This window comes from Eucalyptus grandis, chromosome 3, assembly GCF_016545825.1.
Source record: "Eucalyptus grandis isolate ANBG69807.140 chromosome 3, ASM1654582v1, whole genome shotgun sequence".
Taxonomy (NCBI): domain Eukaryota; kingdom Viridiplantae; phylum Streptophyta; class Magnoliopsida; order Myrtales; family Myrtaceae; genus Eucalyptus; species Eucalyptus grandis.
The window spans coordinates 65,000,294-65,019,836 of NC_052614.1; the positions used below are offsets into that span (position 1 = coordinate 65,000,294).

Here is a 19,543-nt window from a genome sequence, read left to right on the forward strand (position 1 = left end):
TCAAGCGCTTCCTACTTCTTTTTCCTTCAGAAATTGCTCGGGTAGTTTAACGTGCAAGACTTAGTCAACGTTTGAATATATGATTTTTTATGACTATATGAGGGGAAATTATACAAAGAGTTCTAAACCTATTGTATATAATTCGATTGAGTCTTAAATCGACCAATCTACGTGTAATGGCAATGACCTTAGATGGTCGGATATTCAACACGACAATGCCATTTTAGATGGCGTCCTTTCTTAGTCGAGCAACAAAAGCCCCAAATCAATCCCAAATCCCCAAATCTCAAAATTAATCCATCATATTCAAGCCCTAATTTCCCTGAGAAACCCCAACTCCACTCTTAAAATACAACCTTTGGAATTTACGCATTAGCCCAATCTTATACAAAGAGTCCTAAACCTATTGTATATAATTCGATCGAGTTTTAAACCGACCAATTTATGTGTAATGGCGACGACCTTAGATGGTCTGATATTCAACACGACAATGCCATTTTAGATGGCGTCCTTTCTTAGTCAAGCAACAAAAGCCCCAAATCAATCCCAAATCCCCAAATCTCAAAATTAATCCATCCAATTCAAGTCCTAATTTCCCTGAAAAACCCCAACTCCACTCTTAAAATACAACCTTTGGAATTTACGGATTAGCCCAATCTCAATGTCTTTCACAAAGCCTCCATAGATAAATGTATAGATAAATGTATTGACATATACTTGTACTAAATCCATCTCCCTCCTCCCCCAAATAGTGGCGATGGACAATATTTCTATCGTTTAAAGCGAAGATCAATGCTAATTTATCGTTCATCTAGACCCTACAAGAAAGGATAATGTATAATTTTTTTTTTCATTGAGGGACTACCGGCACAGCACATGCAACGAAACCAACACAATTAACACAAATAAATTATAAAAAGGCAACACACTCTTGAAGGGACCACAATTACAGTTATACCTTTGACTGATTCGCTGCTTTCTTCCTCGTGTTTTATTTTATTTTATTTTTAAATGACGACAAGTGAGTTCAATGTAAAACTAACACAACCACTCTTGGTCGTTTTTGTTGCAGAATCTCGAGGTCATCTTCATCTTCACTACAAATTTTGCCTCCAAGAATTTTGAGTTTCTCAAGGAACTAGGTTTCGAATGGATAGGATTGATTTGGGAATGGGGACTGATTTGGGGCATTAGTAGCTCGACCAAGAGATGATGCTGTTAAGAAAATTTCCTAGTATGTTGAAGTTGACAAAAGTGTCCATTTCGTATATTAATCTTGAAAAATGCAAGAGTTCTTTTATGTTTCTGGTAATATTTGCTCAATGAGGATTGTTTTGAGGAGTGGTGGAAAGATTCTAATTGACTTGGAGAATCAATGTGGAAGGACATATAATCTTAGATATGCCAAGATATTAAGTCTTCAGGATCTATGAGCATTCATAACCTAAGTTCATTGAGAAGAACGGTTGAATGTATCTAAGAAATCAAATGTATCCATCGCGTGAATATGAGTAACTTACTTAATGATATGTGCAACTTACTAGGTGAATATGAGCAGAAGTACTACATGGATATGACAAGTTGCAACGTGAATATGATCAGAGTACTGAAAGTTTGGATACATTGAATGACTGTAAATATGAGTAGAACACTTATACAACTTGCGACAACAATTCTTCAATAATCTTCATGGATATTATTTTGAGATATTTTACTCTTCCCTTATAGTGATTTGGTATGGATTCCCATCTTAAAGATTGTGATCTTATGGAATCTCTTTGCATAAAAATCAACTATGCAAGACATCTAGATTGATTAACAATATTCTCAAGGTTAAAATTCTTTTTAAAGTTGAAGCATCTCATGTTTGGAAGCCTAGATTTGATTGTATGGACGACCAAATCAACATGTATTCTGATTAATCGACCTCAATGACTACCTTATCTTCTCAACAATTGTCTAATGGCTTGAAGATTAATTCTCTTGAAGATAGTCCAATGGGAAGCTTAGATGAGAGAAGTATAAAAGAAGACTAAGGAGCCTAAAAGAAATGAATCAAGAATCTTTTTTCTGTATTTCAAAAGAGCTTCACACATTTTTCAATTGTCTTTGAGCGCTTCATTTTTGTAATCTTTGAGAAGTGTTGGTAGAGTAATAAGTTTGTGCTTAGGCATGAGATAGTTAGCTCTATTGCCTGAGTATAAGCATCAACTTTGAGAAAAAATGCTTGAGTATGAGCAGTACTTGTATCTATAATTTTTCATCGATTATCTAGTAGAATCTTGCCAATAGACTGTTGGCTAGGAGAGCGGACGTAAACAATGGTGAACCACTATAAACTTTGTATACTCTATTTCTCATTCCTAATCATGTTCATTGCTAAAACTTCTAGATATTATCATATTCTGATCATATTCATATTTTACTTTTCATGATTACATCCACATCATTTTCGACAATTTTATTTCCACTTTATTTTATCAAATTATTTTTGAAATCACCTATTCTTCCCTGTAAGTGGTACTAGCAACTTCAAATACCATTCATCTAAGCAAAAATACCATTGGTTACTTTTGACAATTTTATTTCCGTTTTATTTTGTAATTCTTTTTTTTTAAATAAGTTATTTACCCCACTCTAGGTGATATTACTAACAACTTTAGATGCCATTCATCTAAGCAAATATAACATCGGTAGTTAGGGGTGTACAAAGGAACTGAGAACCACCCGAATTGCCCAAAATAGGACCAGACCGAAACTAGTGGTTCTCAAGGGAATTAGTGGGCATGGATCTGGTCCAAGTGAGGAACTACCCATCCACCCACTCGGACCAAACTGATAATATATTTTTATATTTTTATATATTTAATTATTAAAAAGAAAATTTTAGATAAAAAATTTAAGAAAAATGAAAATCCTAAAATCCTTAATTTAAAGCTCAACACCTATTAATTGAGTGCTTATCTGGTCTCACTCTCACTTCGTCTAAGTTATCTCTCCATCTCTCACTTGTGATCTCAACTCTCAGACTTAATACCCATTGACTCATGGCCTTGACTTTCAACTTCAATATGAATCCAATCTTTTTATTGACCTTCCAATTAAGAGTAGAGAAGTTCTTTGTTTCTTGCTTTACTTTGGCTTGTTGGAAAACGTTGCATGGAGTGCATGAAACTTGGTGGGATCAATTCCACAGACCCACTTGAGAACCAAATTGAACCGATGGTCTAGTTTCCGGGTGGATCTATAGAATCAACGGATGATTCCTGATTCCAATTTTTGGAATTGGTTCTTAGTGGATGGTTCGTAGTTCCAAGGTGGGAACTATCTACCTCAATCATGCTTACCCCTATCGATAGTTGAATATCAGTCCACAACATGTTGTTGTACACATAAGACGACCGGCAAATACTAGACTATCACATCAAATAAATTAGATGAGACTTGATTGAAAGGATTTGATTGCACTTTACCTCAAAAGGTTTATGACAAAATTGGTTCAATTAAAAACTCTATGACTCAATTAAATTCCATAAAAGAGGGAAAAAAACTTATTGTATTCCTATGATCTAACTATAAATTAAGAAAAACTTTGAAACAAGTAAAGAAGAGTAAATACTACATAAACCCATAGGGCCATACGCATTTCTTAGGCAAATTTGACACATTTTGATTGCATGTCATTATAATATATTCTATCTAGTAACTGTGTTTTGCATTTCTTTCATTGCATTAAGGGTTATTGAATACAAAAACTTTCCTCCTAGTTCCCAATGGCTCGTCACAATATAGGACCGATAGTTTCTTTTCTATGTATGTGTAGCAATTAAGCAATACCGTCAAGGATCAGTTTTCACGCACTAAGCTAAATTGATTCATCCTTTCCATAAAATCAAAAGTAAACCATCCATTCTAGGACTAATATGCTTTAATTCGCCAGCACATGGTAATCGGAATCGTAGATTTTATATGGTTTGGATTGTAATATCTCGAATTTCCAATACATACAAGCGGACCAGCTAACCGTGCTTACCATATTCAATTTCTCAATTCAGAAGTTACCAAATGCAAAATTTGATATTCACGTGCCTATCGACTTGTCGTTTTCATTAACTCGTTCCCAGCAATCCGAGCTAGGACACTGAACAACTTTAACGTCCCACTCGCTCCTTCTCATCCCATGTTTAGCTTGTTTTTTAGTTTTCCTTTTCGTTCTGCCCCAATCTAATTAGCCATCCTGCGTCGAGGAAGGAAACGTCGGGCCTTCTTTTCATGTTTCACCAACTTTCATTCCGAATTACCAAGTACCCTCTAGTGATTCGCATAAAGATTTCGCATCTTGATCGTGCTTGTGGCTCGACCGTTGACGTTAGCCGGTAAAAACAGCTTGCTTAGGTACAAATTCATGCACAGATGAGCATGGTAGAAGTATAAGCTTCCTACGCAAAGAATCTCAATTCAATAATAGCTGCAAGAAGTCAAAAGATCCGGATTCTCTAGGGGATTCTTGCGCGATCCAAGTACAATTCTGATTCCGACCCCCAAAAAAAAAAAATACAATTCTGGTCATATCAAAAACGTGGGCACGATTTTCATGGAAGAATCCTAGGGGACACCCCCATCGTGTTGACCAATCAATTACGAGCATCTGTTCATGCCTTGGCTTCTCGTCGACTTTTCTTGTTTGACTTCACGCATCGATGTCATGTCTCTCGACTTCGCCTCTTAGTAGCATCCCCCCGGGACAAGTCTAAGTCCAATCGTCGTTAAGCCCATCACGTGTGCATTGGAATGCTCGACTGATGGTGTTTCGGCGGGGAGGTTGAACGAGGTGTGAATCCTACCTAGTAAGCAACGCCCTTGGAAAAGTCAAGCTGCGATCTGGTCATTTGATTACGACCCGAGAATTTTTATGCTGACTTTTCCTTGTTATTCTGCAACGACGCAACTGGATCAATTGTGTATTTATCACGGGTTTTTCCTACGATCCAATTATGTTAAGTCTTGATTATAGTTTCTCTTTACAGATCCTCTTTGAATAGCAAGACTTCACGTCGAGAGTCCCTTCCTTCCTCGTCTTTGCTTATCATTTCTCCCTCTCTCCCTCTCTCTCGAAGATGGGTCGTCTTCAACATTTGAAGGAGGCGGTCCTTCTAGTTATGGTGATGGGCTTGTTGAAGAGAAGCTCTGGAGCAGTTGATCATAGATCGATGAAAATGGTGGATGGAGTGAACAGGGAAGGCCCGTTCTTTGGGATTGTAGTGCCCAACTCCTTCGAGATGAACCCTCTTCTCCAATCTCCAAGCTTTGTCCCCAATGAGACTCTCCCTTACTTAGACATTTCTGGTAACTGAAAATCATGAATATTAAATTATTGTATCTTCTATTCATGGATTGAGTCATCTCTTTTCGTCTCCGGTTCTAATTTATATTGTCTTAGTCCAAAGAACATTGCCGGCAGTTGGCTCCTTTGGGTAAATACCGTTTTGTGTGCTTACGTTTGCGTTGGTTCACGATGTGTCTAGATGTATGTTGATATCTGTGTCGTGAGTTGATACGATTTGCATCATGCTCGACAGGGAGAAGATTTCGGATTGGACGGTTGGAAAACGAGAAAGTCATAATCGTCATGACGGGGTTGAGCATGGTGCGCGCAAGATTTTGATCGTCGTGTGTCCTTTATGTTCCTTTTCCTTTTATCAATAGCAGAAAATGAGGGTGTTGATGAGAAGTTGTTGCTGTATGAAGCTAAATGCAGGCATAACCACAGAGTTGCTCTTGACTCTGTTCAATGTGAAAGGTGTGCTTCACTATGGAATTGCAGGGAATGCAAATCCAAACCTCCAAATTGGGGATGTGACAATCCCACAGTATTGGGCTCATACAGGTCTTTGGAATTGGCAGGTCTATTTTCAACGATTTATCTTTTCAAACTTTTTATCATTTGAGTCCTTATTTAAATGCAAAGTTCTTTGCATACATAGGAAATAAATTTGGTAGAAAACTTGAAAGCAATTTAGGTTAAATCATAAGCAAATGTGTCATGTAAGTTCGATGCTATATGCATAAATTTAGGGTCGATGTGTTCGTTTTTCGGGTGATGTCTCATCAAGTCAAAAAATTTATTTGCTCTCTGAAGTTACCTATGATTGTAAAGTATCCATTTCTTGACAATCACTTCTGTAAAAGTTCTGTAAAGAGCATGTCTTATAAACTTAGAAGCAGATCTGGACATATTTGTGGGCTTTACTCAAATGGGCAGGTAATTTTCAATGTAGAGATAGCTGTTCATCACTTCAAGCCCTAGTCCTAAAATCTTTTCCCTGTTTCCTGACTGAAAGCAGAGGTTTGGGGATGGGCCTGACTCAGAGCTAGCATTTGAATCAGATGGGGACTATACAAGGAAAATTGGGTACCTTAACATCGCCAGTTTCAACAATCACACCGGCAGCGGCAAGGCTGACCAGAATCTCCTCAACAATGTTTGGTACCAACCCGAGGAAATCTTCCCTGTCAATGGAGTCCCCGAAGTCCGACAGCATGCCTTTTGGGTCCCCGTCGACAAGCACTATTTCACCATCTCGAAGAAGATCAAGGTAAATTCCGACCCACCCATGGAAGCTCACAACCTATCTTGTTTTGCTATAAAGTCAAGTATGTCGAGGAAATCGGTACCGAAAGAGCATTAATATACAGGTTTGAGGAACATATGAATTGGCTCTTTATGCTGTTGCTTTGTTCATTGACACGACTAGGACTTGAAGCTGGGGCAATGTGTGAACTCGACATGCTTGCCGAGGGCACCAATGGTGGTGAGAGTGGACAGAGGGGTGAGTGCCAATGTGTTTGTGGACAACAGTGCTTATAGGCAGTTCCTGTACTCGAAGTTCAATGCCACTGCCATTGACATGGAGAGTGCCTCCATTGCTCTGGTCTGCCACCAGCACAAGATGCCATTCATTGCGATCCGGTCCCTCTCTGATCTGGCCGGTGGTGGGTCTTCTCTCTCCAACGAGGCCGCCATCTTCGCCTCCTTGGCCGTCCAAAATGCAGTGGATGTTCTTCTTAGGTTCATTGCTTTGTTACTCTCATCATGATGGTCCCCCCACATTCATTTTGTTCTTGGGATATTCATGTTTCCTGAGTGTAATAATTGTTGTGTTATCCATCAATAATTGATGACAAAATCTCATAGGATGATTTGAGTATACTTTTAAGTAGAGATGTTAAAGGATCCAAGCGAGGTGGTGAATTTACCAACTTTATTTGCCAATTTTAAGTTAACTTTCTTACCAATGATTTAAATTTTGTCAACTATTATATTAGGTTATTATATTAGGTTATTAATTTTTATTTGGCGACTTGTTAACTTCATTCCCATAAAATAAAATAAAAGTTGGTGACAAACTCAAATGAAAGTAGAAATGATAATTTAATTGGAGAAAAATTATTAAGTTAGTAATTTTATATAAAAGTTCGTAAATTTAAGGCATAATTAAAATAAACAATTAATAAAAGCCATAAATCTGTTGTATTTATACCAATTCAGTTCTAGATCAATAAGTTCTCCATGGATCCAAAACAATAAGCTTTCCATGGAACAAAAACTAGTAATATTTTTTTCTGATATTTCAGTAAAGATGATAAAAAACTAATCAATCTACAGATTTTGCTTTCCATGGACCAAAAACAATAAGCTTAGATATATGAAAACGGCTTCCCCTCATGATAGGAAAGCACTTCCCCTAGACTACCAAAGGAATGAAAAATAACCATTTTTCTTAAAAATAATTTCTAAGGAAAATATTTTCCTTTATCATCAAATTTTCGAGGAACTAAATGCACTTGTCACTATATAAGCCATTTTCATATTTTGTTCCACACTAACTCGCCCATGGTCCCAACTTCATACCCTTGGTAGTTGGTATGACAACCAAAAGAACCTTCCTATCCCAAACATGAATAGCCTATTAAATTGCACCAAATGTTCTTAGTACTCCTAAGGTGTACATACATAATCAAAGACGTGCGGACCCCTGGAGTGGCATAACTTTGCACAAATGGACACTTAAGTGCCATAACTTACGAGAGGTACACTTAAGTGCCAAAATCGAAGTAAAAGGGATCACTTGAGTGCTAATCCGGCCAAAGTCCGACCAAAACGCCGACGTGGCATTTTTCCGGCAAACGGAGCCCAAAACGACGTTGTTTTGCACGTTGACGTGGCCAAATAATACAAAAATGGCGTCGTTTTGGGTTAACGTGGTAAAAAAATAATAAAAAATTAATTAAATTCAATTTAGTTAAAATATTTTAAAAAATAATTTTAAAATTAAAAAAAAAAAAAAAAAGAAAGGGGGAGGCGATTGAAGGATCGCCCTTAGCTGCCTCCGTCACCGTCCTGCCGCCGCCCGCCATCGCCGAGAAGGGCCAACGACGACGAGGGAGGGTCGGTTGGGGTCGCGAGCCCGGCCGGGCCGACGACCCCGGCCGATCGGCGGCGAGGGCTCGCGAGCCCTCGCCTAGATCCGGCGAGGGTCGGCGGCCCTCGCTCGGTCGAGCCAAGGGCCGCCGCTCGCCGGGGCCACCTCGGCGGCGTGGCCCTTGTTTGGGCGACGAGGGTCGCGCCAAGGCCGCCGACCCTCGCCAAATCCGGGCGAGGGCTGCGACCCTCACCGCCGATCGGCCGAGGTTGTCGACCCCTAGCCAGGGCCCGACCGACCCTCCCTCCGCCGTCGCCGGCCCTTCCTAGCAGCGGTCGAGGGCTGATCCCTCAGCTGCCTCTCCACTTTTTTTTTTAATTTTATAATTATTAATTTTAAATATTTTAAATAAATTTAATTAATTTAATTATTATTTTTTACCACGTTAGCCCAAAATGACGTCGTTTTTGCATTGTTTGGCCACATCAGCGTGCAAAACGGTGTCGTTTTGAGTGCGCTTCGCCGGAAAAATGCCACGTCGGTGTTTTGGCCGGACTTTGGCCAGAGTGGCACTTGAGTGATCCATTTTTCTTCGAATGTGGCACTTAAGTGTCCCTTTGAGCAAAGTTATGGCACTTGAAGCGTTCTTTTGCCCATAATCAAATATATTAGTGTGCACAATTCCTCCTATCCATGTACATCGAGTAAAGTTTCGCATTTATGGTTCTTTGACTTGGTCCCTCAAGATTCCATTGAACAGAAAATTATGTGATTTGAATAGGATTTATTAAAGGTGAAGCAAGCGCTCGCACATATGACAACTCGACTTTTAAGGGTCTCTAATGAGAATTCATGCTTGATATTTGCTACTTGTTTGCTACATAACACCTATGTTTCTTTCTAAGTGTGTAACTGGTTGAATCTCAATGCCAATGATGTATCATTTGGTGCATGATACACCAAGTATGTACTTAGCAAGATAGAACCAATCCATAACATGGGCTCTCCCTCCCACCCTGCTCACTTCAACTGTGCGTGAATTGTCAGGAAAATTACCAATTAGTAATAAATTTATATTATGAATGCCAATTTAGTTCATAACTTTTCAATTTTGCTAATATAATCATATACCTTTATAGTTTCTAATAATATCATTCCAACCAATTGCTATCAGAAATCACTAATATGGTGATCCACAATTTGTTCACATCAATGTGCCATGTATAATGGTCGGCGATTACCGAATGTCTTGTAAGTAATTCCTTACAACTATTGATCATAAATATTATATTGAATTTCACACAAAGATTTAGGATTAAATTTAGAAAGTGAAATTTTTTTGAACTAAATTGGCATCCGTACAATATATTTTTGATTAGGCGAATAATTATCCTACAATAAATATATAAAGTGTCAAACAATTACATGCCCCCCTCTTTGTGCTCTTTTTTGTTTCCTTCAACCTCTGATTATGGAGGGGAGAGTTTGAGATATAGTAATAAGGTCTCTCTCTCTCCTCTCCCTCTCTTGTTAATTTAGTTTTTGTTTTTAGTATTGTTTTTTGGTTCTTGGTCATTTCCTTTCCAATCTAGATCTAAGTTAGATGATCGATTCTCGATCCAATCTAGTTTTAAGCTAGAACTGGGAATCGGACCGAAGGATCAGTTCTCAAAATTCGAAATCAGGGACCATACTGAGCCATTGGTTCGATCCGATCTGATCGAACTAGTCACTTATTTTTTCTCACTACTTTTTTCCTATTATTTTTTTCCTACTATTTGCAACCAGACTGAAATAGTGTTTAATTCACATTTTACTAATTTCTTTCAGGAAATAATAAAATAAAAATTATATTTAGTAGGTCCGATCCTGTCCAGTCCAATCCGGTCTGGAGTTCACACCTACTATAACTGATTTGATTTGATCTTCCCTAGTTCTAAGAATAGATCCCCTCAATGGTGTTAGAGTCATGGTTTCATTTGTAAATTGGTCAATTTCATGCGCTTAGATGGTGAAGCACCTTCTCATCATCATGACCAACCCTAAAACTCTCAATGCACCTGTTACACTTACTTCCTCTCCATCTTCCTCTTCTCTTTTAGACTTTCTTGTTTCAAATGCTTCTAAAATTGACTATTTTTATAAGGTCTCTCTTAGTGATGACACAAAGATCTCTGAAACTCAACTTCCTCTTATGAACCCATGTGTTTGTTTTTGCTAAACCCTCTTCATCATTTTCCCTTATCTGTTCCATCGAACATCTTAACCGCCAAACTCCCAAATAAGTGAAAGAGTACGTGCAATCCTCCAAATTTGACCAACATCCCGTTCAAGTCACTAAAATATAGTATTTTGTTACTTTCCAAATTCCTCTAGAATTTCCTAAATAGTGGACCCAACAGGGATATTCTCATATCCATTATGGAGCTATCTGACTTGCATTCACTTTCCATGACAAAAAATGCTTGCTAGTTATGGCTAGGATGGTCCCATTGGATACTCCATTCCTAGAATACCAGCGTGTTTGTATTAATACTATCCAAACCACTTTAAATGCTGGAACAGTTTTTGTAACCCTATAATGTTACTCTTTCAGATCCTTAACTGCTTTCCTTCTTGAAGGTTCAAAATCAGCTTACTGGAGCACCCAAACTGCTAATTCCATTGCGATAACCCTGTACTACCAGACGGTCTATCGAGTGCAGAATCACGCACTTGATCTAAATTTCCAAAATGGGAATGAAGATACCTTGTTTATCTTCATGCAAAATGATCAGGCATCCTGCATTAGTTGGCCAAACTCCTTATGGAGACTTGAATTACCAATTATGAAAAGTTATGCTAGAATAATAAGTTACTCTAGTCCTCAGATTCTAAATTTGTGATAAAGAAAATTATGACACTGTTGCCATCAGATTCGGTAAAGAAAATAAAGAAAACCCTTCCATCTTTCAAACTCTGTTTATGATTGAACCTTACATTACAGAATTAATCTATGAGCCAGATCCAAAGAAGCTCAATAAATACTTTAAAAATAATGGAAATTTGTGTCCATTACTACAGAGACCAATATGGTCATTGTTTTTGGGATCCTTTCTGTTAGTGTTCTTACTGTACAAATTCTTCTGATGAAGTGGACCTAACTATAAGGCCCAAGTGAAAACCTAAAAAAACCAAATAATTAGTGTATATCAAAGGTATAATAAGTTTCAATTCATGATTTCTTATACTTCATCTCCACCACCAGCATACACATCATCACCTCCCACTCCACCAGCTTTACCACTTACACCACCTCCCTCACCTTCTTACAAAAAGCCAGTCATTTCCCCATTCTATAAGCCAATCCTAAAGTGGGCAAAAAAAATTCATACGCACTAGAACTCCTAAATGAGACACCACCTAACCAAGAGAAGCAGAAGAAGGATAATCCTTCTATCTCCATGTTCCATGATGTAGACTTTCCCCATCTTGGTCAAGAAGGCTCTAAGCTTCCTTTCCTATTACTGAAGAATTTGTTGATCCACAAGAAAGGTACCGTCACGTCCTAAAAATACTTGCACTAACCTATGTGGACGAACATGGAAGGCAAAAGAGAACTCTTGTTGTTGAAGCTGTTTTAAATTGATAATCAGAGACTCTTTTAGCACACAATAATACTTTCACAACAATCGATTCCAAAATCGTTGATGTACAAAGAGATCTCAAAAAATATGATGAAACCACTAAGAAGATGCTTTCAAACTTCTAGAAAAGGCTTCATGCTCTAGAGTATGGACAATATTTGGGATACCATCACTTGAAAGTCTAAAGGCATAAATAGAGATGCTTAAAAGACAAATCCAATTTCTTGAGGAAGGAAATTCAAACATTTTAATGCATTCATGACCTTACCACAAACTAAGTATTATCTTTCACCATCACAAAACACTTTAATATTTTTTGCTCTTATAGAAATCTCAACCATACAAGATAAAACTGATGTGGTAGAACTGTGTAACGCCCTTAGAGAAATGAACCAACTAAGGAAAGAAAAGGAAAAAGAAAAAATTCCTGAAGAATCTTCGACTTCCACAAAGAAGAAGCCAAATCAAATGATGTTATCCAACTCGTTGGAATCATTCCTAAGAGATCTAGGCAATCAAGAAGAAAGACAACTTGATCCTACTGTCTTGAAAGACCATATTCAGCCTCATTCAAAACCGATTCTTCTTATTGATTCAGATTCGAAACCATACTTGGTATATCTTTCATTCTCCTCCTTAATCCATGCTATTGAATCATTTCCTATTGTACCTGTGACATCCTGAATTTCCAGTACTGTTTTCAATTGAATAAATCGGGTCTTTCATTTACGCATTTATAGTGCTATTCTTAAAACCGATCACTCGTGAGATAACTAGATTATCTGGGGAAGTCATTAAAATATTTTAATGTAATTGACTTAAGAATTTGACTAGAAGTCGACTGCTCGACCGTGCTAGTCTGCAAGAGCCATTACGGCACATTATAAAATCGATTTGAAATCAGAGATAGATCGATTCGACTGAAATGTGTGGCTAATTGTGGGTGACACCACTAAATTGGAAAATTCTTGTCAGTAGGCACTAGACTAATTCTTTTGTCGTTTTGGTACCCTGTGTCCGTATTTAAATCATCGAGATTTTCATGACAACCGAGAATCGCCAATGTGTTGAGTGGGTTCATAGTGGCTCAAAGAAAATCGACCACGGATCATTTGCACTAAAAATCTCCAAAAACTACCTAATAGCCTACATCACGCTAAAAACGCGCCTGAGTGAAATTAACCGCAAATTTGAGTCCAATTTCAGAAATTAATATTCTGTCATGTCACAATAAATTCTAGGAGCGTTGACTTAGTTTCAAATGATTTTTTTAAAACCCAAGACTTTTTGGGAAAAAAAAAGTTGGCATAAGACCGTTTTTGTTCAGAAAAAGGCCGAGATCGTTTTTGATCGCGTATTTGAAATGCAAGATGGATCCATAGGTGAGATTGAATTGAAGGTGAAACTATGTCCAATTGAAGCCAAAGCCCCTCAAATTCGTATGCCCCCGTTCCCCTAGCCATTTTGGACCAAATCAATGTTGCAAAGAGGGCCTTGGTGGCTCATTGAGAGCCAAGGAAGGTGTACATGGTCATGGATGGGTCAAGGGGACAAAGCATTGGAAGATAAGCAAGTGTGGAGCCATATCTCCTTATCCTTCCAACTCCAACCTCATCTCTTCCTTCTCTCTCTCCCTCATTGCCATCCAAGCGATCTCTCTCCCTCCATCCTTGCTGTTCGAAGACCACCAGCAGCCAAGGAAGTCGCCGGAGCAACCACACCACCGCCGGACCGTTTTCCTCCTATGTTTTCACTTCTTCCAATTTCTGCTCCAGCCGACCTTTCGCCAAAGATTCATGTAAAAAGTCGACTTTTCGGATGAATCAGTGAATGAGCCACCCATCGCCGTGACAAGGACATCTAGACCATTTCATTAAGCTCGACTTCGCCCTGAATGAAGCCGCCGACCGTTCGGTACGCCACACATGATCATTTTTAATAGGATTTATTGCATTTATTTAACATTTTTCGTAATTATTTAATTAATTAATTTCCGGAAATTAGGTTGGGATAGCTAATGATCGAAATTTTATGCTGACTATTGTGGTGCAGTCCATTTATTTATTTGAGCATTGATTTGTGTTGAATGGAATTAATTATGATTTTAGGATTTTATTCCTAAATTAATTAATTTTGGTAAATAATGGGAGAATTATCGGGCGTCGATTTTGGGACTATTGAAAATAGTGGGAGGTTCAAAAGTGAAATTATGGTATTTTGGCTAAGGCCGACTGTGTACCCACACATGATCATTTTTAACGAGTACTCTTAACCTAAAAAATAGGCCAAGATAATGTTTAATTGAGAAGTTTATTTGAGAAGTGTAATGTTGTTGGCCGTAGGTGAATAATTATATGACATTATGGGTTAGATCAAGAAAACCACCGAAGTACGGTTATGTCCATTGGACTGTAGGTTACCACCCAATCTAGGTTGTGCTCGCTGAGCCGTAATTCGGCACCACCACCGAACTTGAAATCGGTTGTGCATGTTGAGCCGTAATTCAGCATTACCACCGAATTTAGAATCGGTTGTGCTCGCTAAGCCATATTTTAGCATTAACTGTCGAAGAATTAGTAAGTCGTGCTCGATGAGCTGTAATTCAGCATTATCGCCAATGTTTTAGTAGGCCGTGTTCGCTGAGCCATAATTTAGCGTTGGGGTTGAGTATTTGAGATGACCGTGTAGGCCGTGCTCACTGAGCCATAATTCAGCATTGAATTTGAGTAAATAAGATGAGCCGACCAAGAAAGGGTCGAGATAACATGTAATTAACTAGGTCGATTGATTAATGATTTGATTAGAGGTTATGAATTGATTGAGTGATATGATATAAGACATTTGTAAATAATGTTGTTTTGCAAGATGGAACCAAGGCCAAGGTAAGTCATCTGACTCGTGTTGTGCTTAGGTAACTTTTAAGGCATATTGGCTTCCTAATTGGGTCTCAAGGGGTAAAACTTGCTAAGACGTTATCTCATTAGTTATTATATAACCATTTTCAAGCCCCTAGTTGAAAACGATGGGGAACCTGAGGCCCGAAGTTCAAAAAGTGGAGCTCGAAGAATCGACGAGCATGTCTGACTAGCTAGTCCTAGGACATTCCCCTTTTGTTGAAAGTCGATTCCTTTTCGTAGGCTTCTGTGTATAAACCTGTGTGTTTATAAAATGACATTTTATGAAAAATTGGCCCTACTTTCCTATCCTATTGTTTTATTGTCTGAGGATTATTTATATGCTTTTGCATGTGTATATTAAATGAATGGGGCGGCAATGCATCCTGGGACGTCGCTATAAATCGATTAGGTAAGGGATGGGTGCGTGCCCGAGGATCAGAGCGTGACAGTACTAGCCACTCCTTCAATATTCATGGCCAACCCTCTAGATCATGAGATAGATTTAAACCCTTTTAAATAAGAGGTTATCTAACCAAATAATCTATCTCAAAATCTAACTTTATATTCCAAACAATTTTTTATTATTGATGATATTCCTTATTTTAAATGGTCAAAAAGATTTGCAGAGTTTTATACTTAGCTAAATGCCCAAACTCTCACAAATCACGACAGATATGACATCCCTTTTGGATTTGTCATGAGGTTCACAAGTAGCCTCAAATATTGATAATAGTTAGTTATAGAACAAGATCAAGTGTAATTTCTATTCTCAATAGACTTTGGCCAAGCGATTGCTCTCTGCTATTATTTTTTCATTGGCAAATCTATTGATCTAAGCTCAAAAGAAGAGAGTTTTTGGAAAGAAAATGCTATTCTTTCCAAAAAAGACATATGGATAAGCATTATCGAGAAATGCGCAAACTCTTCTATGGCCTTGGAGCTAATGCGAACCTGAAACAAGTTTTTCTAGCCTCTATTCCTAAGCGCTATCTCAGCAAGTTGAGAGATCATTTTCTCAATAAGCAAAGGAGGATTGTGGATATTCCCTTGGGAGAGATATAACAAGAGATTTATTTGTGTCTAAGGCGTCAAATGATGAAAACCTACCTCGAAGATAATCGAGAACTTGACGAAGCATGTTCACGTCAAAATTTGAGAATTAAGTGTTTCAAAAAAGATTGTGATGACTCTTGTGGAAAATCTTCCTGAAAGAAAAGGCATTTCAAAAAGTACTTGGTGGGAAGTCCAAGCATAGACCTACGCATTTTCAAAAAAAAGAAAAAAATGGTGATTCTTGTGGAGAAGGAAAGATTGCTCATACTGCAAGAAATTAACTCGATGCTTCATCTACAACAAAAGTGGCCATTTCTCCAAAAATTGCTCACACGCAAAATAATGCCAAAACAACTTAATAAACCACATTGAAATTGAAACTGGTGTTTCACTTAAAAATGATGATGTTAAATTAGTGGTTTCCATTGATGAAAACCTATATGAGCAAATTCTTTGTGTCATTCATTGTTATCAAATCTCTAGTGAAACTGATTCTCATTCACATTCTAAAGATCTCTTTCATTTATCCCTCACTTCTTCAGAATAAAACCCTAAGATATATTCTAGTCAAGTTCATTGTCCTCATTTTTCTATAAAAATCCTCACCTCAAAATTTGCTAAATCAATCACAATCATTACTTTTATAGATATCGGTGATAGTTCTTTAATTCTAGACACTAAGGTTCTTTCTAAAAAATACTAGACCTCTTGTGTCCGATATTTCAATTCTGCCTTAGAATATACTTTTTCTACAAATATGCAAACTACACAAGTAACCATCTAGCTCTTCTCTCAATATTCTATAACCACTAAATTCATTGGATCTAATCTTCCCAATAAAGATCTAATCATCGGTTGAGATGTTGTGACTCAAATTCCTTAACTTCGAATCATTCTTGAAAAATGCCTTAAGTATAAAGACCAATTTTCTGAATTGGTCAATATCCCACTGCTTTTTTCCATCCAAATGAGTTTAGTGGATCGAATCATGCAAAAACTGTTAGAATCTTGTTCAAAATTTCACTCTAACTTCTCTCAAAAGTGTCACCATCCTTTGTGGAAAATTCAGAGTTCTTTGTTTGATTTCCATTCAAAAAGAATAAAGATATAAATTCCACCAAGTCGAGTCACATGGGAATGAATCTAGAACATTTTGATACTGCTTAGAATGAGTGCTCAGAACTGCAACCGTAAGGCTTTGTTGAAATCTCAGATTCCCAATGGGCTTGCAAGGTTTTTTATGTTGATAAACGGGTAAGCAGAGTCGAGGGAAAATGAGACTAGTAATCAATTACCAACCCCTCAACCTCTTCCTCCAAGATGATAAGTTCATTTTAGCCTCTCAAAATTCCCTTTTTTCTAGATTATCCAAAGCCCAAATTTATTCCAAATTTGACCTCAAAGCCAGATTTTGGCAACAGGGCATTTGTTCTGAAGACAGACCCAAGACAGGATTCAATGTTCCAAACCAACATTTTCAATAAATAAAAATTTCCTTTTGGCCTCAAGATAACCCCATCCTTATTTCAAAAGGTCATGTTGTATTTTTAGCCAATCTTATTAAGTGCAACGGTTTACATTGATAATATTTTGCTTTACAACCCTAGTGAGGAATCTCACTGTCGACTTCTCGATCAGTTTGTTGACATCATGAAAAAAATATAGAATCATGCTTTCTCAGAGAAAGATGAACATTGTTTAGACATAAATTGAATTTCTTGGTATGCATCTCAGTAAAGGTACCTACTATCAAGAGCCACACATTGCTAAGAAATTGCTGAAATTTCCATAAGAAAATTTCACGACAAAGAAAGTTTAGCAATTTCTTGAGATAATTAATTATCTTCAAGACTTTGTTCCCAACATTGCTAAATTGTTGTTCCACTACAATTAATGCTGAAGAAAAATTCGCCACATTAAAGTAAAGCCTAGACCAAAGCAGTTACAGAACTAAAAGAAGTTATGCAAAAACTTCACCCATTGCAAATACCATCCAATGAGAAGAGAATCCTTTAGATCGATGCTAGTGACGAATACTGGGCAACCATACTGTTTGAAGAAATTAAAGGTAAGTGAAACCTTTGAACTTACAAGAGTGGAAAATTTTCCCAAACCGAAATGTATTATTATTCTACTTTCAAAGAAATATTGACAGTAAAGAATGGGATAAAAAAGTTTGAATTCCATTTTATTGGTCATCATTTGCTGGTAGAACTGAATATAGCATCTTTTGTCCAAATGACCAAATTCAAATAGAAGTAGATTCCTCACTTTTAACTGCTTTAATGGGCTAAATGGTTTTTGAAATACTCTTTTGAAATCAAATACATTGCAGAAAAGAAAAATGTTATCATTGATTTTCTCTCCAGACCAAAAGCATAGCAAAGATCAACATGTACATTTTCCAACATGCTTTTCCTCTACAAGAAATATACAAGATTGAAAGAATGCGAGATTGGCCAAGCCTAGACTATCCTTAGTAAATCATTGAATAGATCGAAAATGACAGCTTCACTGAGAATCTTTAAAAACCTCAAGTGGCAATACCATACAAATCTATTCAGATTCCATGGAGGCTCAATTCTTTATCCTTTCGGATTAATCTCCAAATATCCATTTTTCCATCCATTAATCTGGAAAGAAGATGATTCCTTGACCAGTTTCGATGGTTGTTTTGGTTTTTAACTAATAAGTACTTAATAACTGTTGAGTTCTCCATCAGAAAATTCATTATCAAGTTAATTAAGTTAATCGCACTTTAGTGTAACGAGGGAAGTGAAAGCGATAGAAACCTCCTGATTGTGTTTAATTGGTTCTATCCTCCTACTTATTGGAAACGCCTCTTTGTACAAGAACTAGGAAATGGCTCTTGAACAGAACCAAAACTACGCAAAGTAGTATTTTTCCGGAGACCATAGACTTTTGTGTGACACAATGGTATCCTCACCAGTGCACCAGAAGAAAAAGGAATCACAACATACAAGTCTCAACCGCATCTCCAAGAAGCTCGTATTTATAGGACATTTTCAGATTGTGTTGGACCCGTTGAATACAACTACAAATGACTGCAAAGAGTCCTATGCCAAGAAAATCGGACCATTCCTGAAGAAGTATTGAATTACTTTACACCTGTCACATGGGACTACTATGGTTTTGCACCTGAAACTAGACAAGCACTTGAGGAATTCAAGCAAGTATAGAACCAAGTAAGGACACCTCTATCATAAGAGCAAGAAATGATAGACACAGATGATCCCGCACAATCCTCTCAAGAATCCTATACTCATGTATCCTATGCCCAATGGGGAGGTCCTCTTTCCCAATATCCCTATGATCAAGGACCTTGTCCTTATCTCTTGGGATGGACCCTAGCACAATCTCCCATTATGCCCAAACACCAAATTGGCCCCAGCTAGTCATGCTTCCTGACATGCTAGGACCCTCCAGGATTCATGAAGAAGAATCCACCTCAAGCAGTCAAAGTATGTGGGGTGCCCTAATCTTACAAAGGGAATCTTCTCACGGTACCGATTGTCCTCTTGAT

General features: G+C 37.7%; 1 protein-coding gene across 1 annotated transcript; it reads left to right on the forward strand.

Moving 5' to 3' along the window:
* Positions 1–4,970: 4,970 nt before the first annotated feature.
* Positions 4,971–7,265, forward strand: LOC104438260 (bark storage protein A). The gene is made up of 5 exons (XM_010051360.3): positions 4,971–5,346; positions 5,580–5,647; positions 5,749–5,904; positions 6,345–6,596; positions 6,756–7,265. Exons 1-5 carry the CDS (start codon positions 5,118–5,120, stop codon positions 7,095–7,097), a joined length of 1,047 nt encoding a protein of 348 aa, XP_010049662.2. The 5' UTR covers positions 4,971–5,117; the 3' UTR covers positions 7,098–7,265.
* Positions 7,266–19,543: the final 12,278 nt, after the last annotated feature.